Source organism: Stegostoma tigrinum, chromosome 18 (genome assembly GCF_030684315.1).
Source record: "Stegostoma tigrinum isolate sSteTig4 chromosome 18, sSteTig4.hap1, whole genome shotgun sequence".
NCBI classification, from domain to species: Eukaryota; Metazoa; Chordata; class Chondrichthyes; order Orectolobiformes; family Stegostomatidae; genus Stegostoma; species Stegostoma tigrinum.
The window spans coordinates 37,465,930-37,474,972 of NC_081371.1; the positions used below are offsets into that span (position 1 = coordinate 37,465,930).

At 37.9% G+C, this 9,043-nt stretch overlaps 1 protein-coding gene across 6 annotated transcripts in view; it reads left to right on the forward strand.

Moving 5' to 3' along the window:
• mdm1 (Mdm1 nuclear protein) overlaps nucleotides 1-7,485 on the forward strand; it is a 29,945-nt gene extending 22,460 nt beyond the window's left edge. For 4 of the 6 annotated variants that reach the window (XM_048549609.2, XM_048549611.2, XM_048549613.2 and 1 more), the window contains 6 exons: nucleotides 91-369; nucleotides 901-1,064; nucleotides 3,572-3,705; nucleotides 4,434-4,680; nucleotides 5,282-5,350; nucleotides 7,145-7,485. In XM_048549609.2, the coding sequence (XP_048405566.2) occupies nucleotides 91-369; nucleotides 901-1,064; nucleotides 3,572-3,705; nucleotides 4,434-4,680; nucleotides 5,282-5,350; nucleotides 7,145-7,260 (1,009 nt within the window). In that variant the 3' untranslated portion in view covers nucleotides 7,261-7,485. The remainder of the gene's footprint in view (nucleotides 1-90; nucleotides 370-900; nucleotides 1,065-3,571; nucleotides 3,706-4,433; nucleotides 4,681-5,281; nucleotides 5,351-7,144) is intronic. The other 2 variants (XM_048549610.2, XM_048549612.2) reach the window with 2 other exon arrangements.
• Nucleotides 7,486-9,043: the final 1,558 nt, after the last annotated feature.

The following is a 9,043-nucleotide window of genomic DNA, read 5'->3' on the forward strand; positions in this document are numbered from 1 at the left end:
CATGTAAATGTTGCTACTCTATCCACTTAAATGATGTGCAATTATCTCATAATATTGATATCTTAGAGAATATTTGTTTAATATTTTTAGAGCAACAAAAATACCAAATATTTCCAGCACAACAAAACAAGAACTGCAGTCTGGTTCTGTGGCACAAATGTCACCACAGAAGGCCACAGCAAAATACAATGGCACAGGGGACAACGACATGTTGGATGTTCCTACCCTTCCAGTCAGCAGGAAATTGGCGTGGAATGATGAGGAACAGAAGCCATTTGTACCAGAACTACTAGAAGGCAACCAAAGCCAAAATGATGAAACTGAGAAGGAAGTTGAGAGAAATGCGGAAGTAAAAACAGTTGTTGAAAGGTATTGATGTATTAATTGGAGGAGTGGTTATTTGGGAAAAGTATTAAAATGAGTCTGAAAACTTTGGAATGGAATTGTATGACAGCCTTTTATACTGGTCAACCTTGCTTTGACCCCTTTGAAATGTATAGGAAATGAACAGTTCTTAAATTTTGTCTTTATTTCCCCATGTTAGAACCATTTCTAATAATTATGATAACTACTGAGTTGCAATTGTACTGCTAGTCTAGTGTAAAATTGTAACATTATATTTTCTGCATGTACTTGAAGGGTTAATATAAAGTTATCTGTGGGACTTTGGCTGAATCTCAAAGTATGAATAGTCCCCATTTAACTTTAAATTTTAACTGTTACAGAAATAAAACAGCTGGCACAAGTGTTCAAGTGGTACTTTTAATTAATTATCCGCTCAATAGAAATTTAAGCTCATATTTGTACAGTTTTAATTTTCTTCTGTACAAGTTCTTTTTTTCAACCAAATGGACTAATTGCTCAAGGCATGGAATAATATTAATTTCATTAAATTTCTAGTGGTCCTACCCCTGTAAATACACAGGATGTGATGACAGTAAATTCAGAGTCAAATGAACATTCCGAGCTTGAATCTGATACAGGTGGGCGAGTACCGACGCCAAAACTCAAGTCAACTAGTGGAACTTGGAGAACACATCATGATCTGACCACGCCAGCTGTTGGTATGGACATGTTGTAAATTTAGTAGAAATACTATTTTCTACATTAATTATAGATTTTCCACTTATTATACAGGTGTGATTTCAGATTTGCAGAAATTTGTAACTGTAATAAGAGCATTGATGAATGTACATTCGTGTGTTTTGTGTGCTATTTCGGAACAACTCATTATAAAATATATACTAGCTTGCTCTGATACTTTTTTTCTCCTGTTTACCCCTAGTTGCTCCCTTCCTCATTTATTCCAGCTGCACCATGCACATGTTTAAACTTCTTGCTGCTCAGTGTTGTTATGGGAAAATGGGAAGGAAGCATATTCATATTGGCTAACATTAGCTAATCATGGCTCAGTTGCATGAATAAATTTAATTTTGTTAGTGGGATTCTTAATCCTCACTTTCTAGAGAATAAGCAGAAATTTAAGCAGAAATGTAGGCAAGAGGGGAGGTGAGCTTAAAGAATAATTTTGCAAAGAAAAGCTAACCAACATTAATTATTATTTAATAAAACCTGAACTCATAATGAAGCGTTCCCGTACATTGTGTAAATTGCCATGGTAACCAGAATGATTAATTATTTAAGATTATGGTTTGTAGCAATTATCCACAGTATGCAGAAAGCCAGCAAAGTGGTAAACTACAAATACCAGAGACAAAGATGTTTAAAATTGCAGCAAATTAACTATTGCAGAACAATGACCAATTTACAAAGCCCAGGAGAAAATTATCAGTTAATAGTTTTTAAAAGGAGTCTGTAATTTTTTAAACAAAACATTTACTTTGATTGTAGTCCAGAATGTTGTCAAACATTAAGATTGACAAGTCGCCAGGCCCAGACTAGATTTGTCCTCTGCTGCTTTGGGAAGCGAGAAATGCAATTGCTTCGCCGCTTGCGAAGATCTTTGCATCCTCGCTCTCCACTGCAGTCGTACCTGAGGACTGGAGAGAGGCAAATGTAATTCCTCTCTTCAAGAAAGGAAATAGGGAAATCCCTGGCAATTACAGACCAGTAAGTCTCACGTCTGTTGTCTGCAAGGTGTTAGAAAGGATTCTGAGGGATAGGATTTATGACCATCTGGAAGAGCATGGCTTGATTAAATGCAATCAACACGGCTTTGTGAGGGGCAGGTCGTGCCTCACAAACCTTATCGAGTTCTTTGAGGATGTGACTAGAAAAGTTGATGAGGGTCGAGCTGTGGATGTGGTGTATATGGACTTCAGTAAGGCATTTGATAAGGTTCCCCATGGTAGGCTCATTCAGAAGGTCAGGAGGAATGGGATACAGGGGAACTTAGCTGTCTGGATACAGAATTGGCTGGCCAACAGAAGGCAGCGAGTGGTAGTAGAAGGAAAATATTCTGCCTGAAAGTCAGTGGTGAGTGGTGTTCCACAGGGCTCTGTCCTTGGGCCTCTGCTGTTTGTAATTTTTATTAATGACTTGGATGAGGGGATTGAAGGATGGGTCAGCAAGTTTGCAGACGACACAAAGGTTGGAGGTGTCGTTGACCAGTATGGAGGGCTGTTGTAGGCTGCAGCGGGACATTGACAGGATGCAGAGATGGGCTGAGAGGTGGCAGATGGAGTTCAACCTGGATAAATGCGAGGTGATGCATTTTGGAAGGTTGAATTTGAAAGCTGAGTACAGGATTAAGGATAGGATTCTTGGCAGTGTGGAGGAACAGAGGGATCTTGGTGTGCAGATACATAGATCCCTTAAAATGGCCACCCAAGTGGACAGCGTTGTTAAGAAAGCATATGGTGTTTTGGCTTTCATTAACAGGGGGATTGAGTTTAAGAGTCGTGAGTTCTTGTTGCAGCTCTATAAAACTTTGGTTAGACCGCACTTGGAATACTGCGTCCAGTTCTGGACGCCGTATTATAGGAAAGATGTGGATGCTTTGGAGAGGGTTCAGAGGAGGTTTACCAGGATGCTGCCTGGACTGGAGGGCTTATCTTATGAAGAGAGGTTGACTGAGCTCGGACTTTTTTCATTGGAGAAAAGGAGACCTAATTGAGGTATACAAGATAATGAGAGGCATAGATAGAGTTGATAGCCAGAGACTATTTCCCAGGGCAGAAATGGCTAACACGAGGGGTCACAGTTTTAAGCTGGTTGGATGAAAGTATAGAGGGGATGTCAGAGGCGGGTTCTTTACACAGAGAGTTGTGAGAGCATGGAATGTGTTGCCAGCAGCAGTTGTGGAAGCAAGGTCATTGGGGTCATTTAAGAGACTACTGGACATGCATATGGTCACAGGAATTTGAGGGTGCATACATGAGGATCAATGGTCGGCACAACATCATGGGCTGAAGGGCCTGTTCTGTGCTGTACTGTTCTACGTTCTATGTCCTGATGTTTTGCGTGTGCTTCCCTTTCTTAAATTATAGGTAGTATGTGTCAGTAGAAGGATAGAGATGGTTATACAAAGTGTCTGAATCTCTTCTACAAACCCCTTTTCAACTAATCATCTAATAATTGTTGCATGCTAACTTTAATTTCTTTCTACCAGGTGGTGCTGTCTTAGTTTCTCCTTGTAAAGCCAGATCGCCACCATCCCATTGTAAAAGGACTCGGCCTCCATTGGGAAAATCATATTCACGCTATAAATGCGTATCAAAATCACCAAGCAAAATACTAGAAAAGGTACAGAACTTTTTTTATGAGAGATGTCTTGACTTCCAATAAAAAAAGGTATTTCTTGACTAAGTTGGGTTGTACAGTTCCAGCAGTTCTAAAGTTCACACCATCTATGACCAATTAGTTGGTCTTGGGTATTGTGCAGTAAGTGAGCTTGAATTGACTTCTTTGCTCTTGGGTTAGGGAAAATAATTTTAATTAAAAATGGCATACCAGATTTCTGTAAATAAGTGTGTTTTAGCAAATAAATTAAAACATAAGCATCTTGGGATGCAATGGATAGAAAAAAAAATTAGCATTTTCAAGTTTGCCTGAGTGCCTATTTTCCTTGTAAATTGAGATAATCAGCGTCTGTTAGATTATTTGACTCCAAACTACCTCATAGCCAAGCTCAATTTTTTTTACACACTTAGATTTTCTAACAAGAGTTCCAATCGGCCTATTGAATCTATGTTGACTCTCATTAGGGAAATACTGTAGAATTATTAGACTGTTCAGAGTTGGAACCACAGAAGATTTCCCTGCTGCTTAGCCATTAAATTATTGTGGCTTCCCCATCACTGCCTAGGCTGAAATAACTGTGCAACCCTGCAGTGGAACCTGGGACCTTTTTGCCTTGTATGGCTTCACTATAGTGAAGATGATGTACCAGATAATTTTGTAATCTTTGCAGCATTGTATTCAATTTGAATGCTATACATATACAAATATTGCTCTTTCTGTTTTTTTTTCAGACTGAATCACTCCAGCAGTCCCCTACAGCAGGTATTAAGACTTCAGATCCTATTCCTTTGAGGGAAGAATACAGATCTGCAAATCTCAATAGCCCATCTCATGCAAAGTCTGAACCTTCCATTTTAACATCATCGAAATGTCATCCTGCTGTTAATGCAAAATCTGCTTCAGTTACTCTTTTACCATCTCCGAGCTGCCCTCATCGGATACAAGGAACTCTTAGACATCCGGAGTTCCAACATAATGGTAATCAACATGTTTGTCAGTGTTTAGGAGAACACAGACAGACTGGTGTAATTGGGCAAACATGTGACATTTAATGCAAAATGGCACAATCTTAAACCATGCGCGGGAACAGTGGTACCTCAGGGAATGTATGTAGAAATCTTTGAAAGCAGCAGGACAAGCTGACTGAAAGTTCATAACTTTATTGAAATGAGCATAGATACAACATCAGTAAAGTGAAGTTATAACTTTTCCAGTGACATTTACACCTTTCTATATTACTGTGGTCTTTTCTTTCAGTCAGTTGGAACTTTCAGTTCCTTACTCAGTACAGCTGCCCTGTCTTTCTTAACTGTGAAAGTAAAATTGTTGATCGGGTGCCTGGTTCTCTTGTAAAGTGAATGTTCTGTCCTTTAGTGAATTTTGATGGTGTATGTAGTGTTTGGCAGCTCCTGGTTACAGAAGGGCATTGAGCCTAATTGTTCTGCATGGTTTTCTGTGTTGATATATTTGTTAGGAATTGTAATGTTTTTAGCATTAAGAAAATCTTTCAAGAAAGTGTAAATAAGGGTTATGGTGATTTAACAATAATAATCATTAATAACTTATTTTATATGTGAAGAGAATACCGGAGTACTAAGGACAAGTCTGCTGAGGAAACCGCCAACAGACTCCGTTGCAGCTGAAAATGGTACTTTGAAGATTTTCAAGTTGGAACAAAATGAAATTGCCTGCTGTAAATTAACACTGTGCTATCTCATTTAATTGTTAATTATAACTTAAAGAGCAACTGTAATATTATTTCAGCAAAGATTCTGATAAAAGTTATGTTATTGTCTAGCTGTTTATGTAGTTTTATAACTTAACTTGTGGTATTAGTGACTATTTTTCACAGAATCCCTACAGTGTGGAATCAGGCCCTTTCGCCCAACAAGTCCACACAGACCCTCACAGCATCCCACCCAGACTCATCCGCCTATAACACACTCATCCCTGAGCACTATGGGCAACTCAGCATGGCCAATCCAACTAGCCTGCACATCTTTAGATTGTGGGACAAACCCAGAGCACCTGGAGGAAACCCACGCAGATACGGGGAGAATATGCAGACTTCATGCACACAGTCGCCCAAGGCTGGAATTGAACCCAGGCCCCAGTGCTCTGAAACAGCAGTTCTAACCATTGAGCCATTGTGCCACCCTAAATTAACCATGTTCAAATAAACTGGAGAGGAAATGATTAATTACAGAAATCCGAGCTACAGGAAAGATGAGCCATAAAGATGAGTTAACTCAGAGTCGCTCAAAAAGCAGAATTATAATTTTTAGTATACCCAACAGATTTTTTCTGCCTTAAAAGGAGTGTTAGCTGTAAGTTTAACAGTACAATAAATAATCATGTATAGCTTTATCTGTACGTTTTGCCATTTATCGTTTAATATGTCTGTCAGTTTTTAAACTGAGTACAACCTCCATTGAAGTATTTATTCATCTGCTGTCAAAAGTCAAGGCAGATCAATTGAGGTTATATCATATTTAAGGAAGCTGAAATACAATGAAGGGGTTCTCCATTTGACCAACTAATGTCAACAGATTATTCATATATACAGAAGGCAGAAATACATTCACTGCTGGAGGTAACGAGTGTTGTCTTACGAATGTGATCTAAATATGTTGTGTCAACATCAGCATCTCAAAGTAAAAGCCCAAAACATTGAAGTTTGTTCACTGTCATGTTTTAACCACATTCTCCTTCTTGTATGTGCTTTTGGTATTTAGCTTTTCTCTAGAATATATTTTGATAAGTCCACAGGAGTGTCTCTGGCCTTCACCGATGCCACCAGATGGATGGAGAAGGAATAAGTTTTAAAGAGATTAGATTTCTTATAGACAAGCAGATTTTTCAATTTGGAAAGATAGTAAGGAGCAGAGACTGAAGTGTAGGTTCCATAGAATGTATTGCAAAAATGGGCCATTCAGCCCAATTGATCTGTCCTGTTGTTTATATACCACATTAACTTGCTCCCATCCTCCTTCATCTAATGACGTCAGCCCATCACATTCTGAATGTTTTTATCCCAGGTTCTGATTCTAACCCATGTTTGAATAACTAAAATTAGTGCAATCTAGTAAACATCGAGATGATAAAAGCAAACTATTGTACATGCTGAAGATTTGAAAGAAAAGAAAGCGCTGGAAAAATTCAGCAAGACTGGCAGCATTGTGAAGAAAGAAGCTGTTAATGTTCTGAACAGAATTGAAGAGGTCATTGGATTCAATAATTACTTTGTTTCTCTTTTAACAGGTGCTGCCAAATCTGCTGAGTTTCTCTGACACTGAGGTACAGCACTTTAGTCCAGCTGAGTGCCAATGAGAATCCAGACTCTCCTATTTTTGTGCAACTATGTGATATATGAATTGCCTTCATAAAGCCTTTAGAATAATTTAGTAAATATGATTCAACTCCACCTTATTCTCTCTTTCAGAAGACGATCGAATGTCACAGATATCTGCACGATCAGCAGCATCCAGCTCACTTGCCTCTCAAGTCCTTGAGCGTGCTCAGAAAAGAAGAGATAATTTCTGGGGTGTAAACCCATGAACTAAACTGTTAAGTTTTTTTTTCGTAGAAGGACCTGTTAGGTTTTGTTAAGGATTTGATATCTTTTTTTAAAAAAAATCCAGAGCAATCAATCCACTTCAACTTTGAAAATGAATGTCTCTTTTATATAAAATGAATGTGTACTTTTCCTATTTGTGGTTATTTAAAATGTATTAGCTTTTATATTGGCCCATACTTTTGTGCTGTGCTCTAAGATTCAAGTTGATTACCAATATTTACATTATATTTAAAATATAAGCTAATTTCTATGGAGAATATTGATATTTGTAAATCTTGTCTGCAGCAATTTTAATGAATTATTTTTAAAAAAATAAAAATCATAAATAGGATCTGGATGCTTCTAGTGAAGCCTGCATTTATGACTCATTTTCATTTATTCTTGGGATGATGTTGGTGAAGCACCTTCTTGAATTACTAAAATCCATATGGTGAAGGTAACTCTGCAGTTTTAAGGAATGACAATATATATCTGTTGTGTTGGTATGTGACTTTGTAAGTAATGTTGTTTCCATACATGTGCTGTCCTTGTCATGCCTTTGAGCCTTAATGAGTTGTTGCAATGCATCTTGTAAGCCATGCTGCACTGATGGGTGGAAAGAATGATTGTTTGAGGTAGTGTGTGATGGGCTTCTTTGTCCTGGATGGTGTTGATGTTGTGTTTCTGGAACTGTACCCTTCCAGGCAAGTGAACTGCCTTCCATCCCAGTCCTGATATGTCTTTGTACCAAGAGACTTTGACGAATCAGGACGTGAATCAACACAGAAGAACCAAAATCAAACTTACTGTCGTAACCATGTTACTTATGTGGTTAGTTAAGTTTCAGTTCAATGGTTGACTTCCTAAGATGATGTTAGTTGAGAATTCAACGAGGACTATGCTGCGGGTTGTCAAAGAGAGATGGTTAGACATTCTCTCTCCTTGGGGTTTGTCATTGCATGGTAGATATCGAACTTGCATATTATCAACTCAAATAAGAATATTGCTGTTGTGTGTCCTTGGCCTGAGCTGTTTCTCATAATTTTCCCTTCATGTTAGGTTTAACTGCAGCTAATAGAATGTTTTGCTTAACACCTATTTACTTCGCTTTTACCTGGATTCCTTGACAGCACAGCCAGCCAACCGTTTCTTTGATATCAAGAATAATCAAGCATCTGCTAAGCAATTTGGGTATTCTGCTTTGTATGCCATCATCTAAAATTTTGAATGGATATATTGAATAGTTCCAATCTCAACACAGCTTCTTGCAGAACACCATTAATCATGTGCTGCCTCAGTATCATATTTATATAAGGCTAACTTCAGAGGTCTGAGGCAGAATTTCCATTTTCAATGTTGCAGAACTTTTGATGAGTTTATTTTAAATTAGCCATAGAAACACTGTTCTTGAAATAGCACAGCTCCTGACAAAAGATGCAAAGAATTACAGATATAAGCTGCAAAATCAACAAAAAGTTTTGCAATTGCATTAGCAAAATGTGGGTGATAATTTCTTAAATATATGACGGTGTTATTGTTAATAGAACAAGTGAATGGTGGACATGCTAAATAACGAGTTTGAATTGGTACTTGTAAGAACACTGCCCTCGATCTACCGTTGAATAAGGGGTACTAATCTTTTTGAGTCAGTGAACAAAGTAATTGTAATGAATTAGTTGTACTTAACAGTGATAAATCCACACTGCCAGGTGGTTTCCATTTCAAGATTTAAAAGTGTGGTATTGAAAATATTCTCACCAAATAACAGGAAAAACGCATGAATCA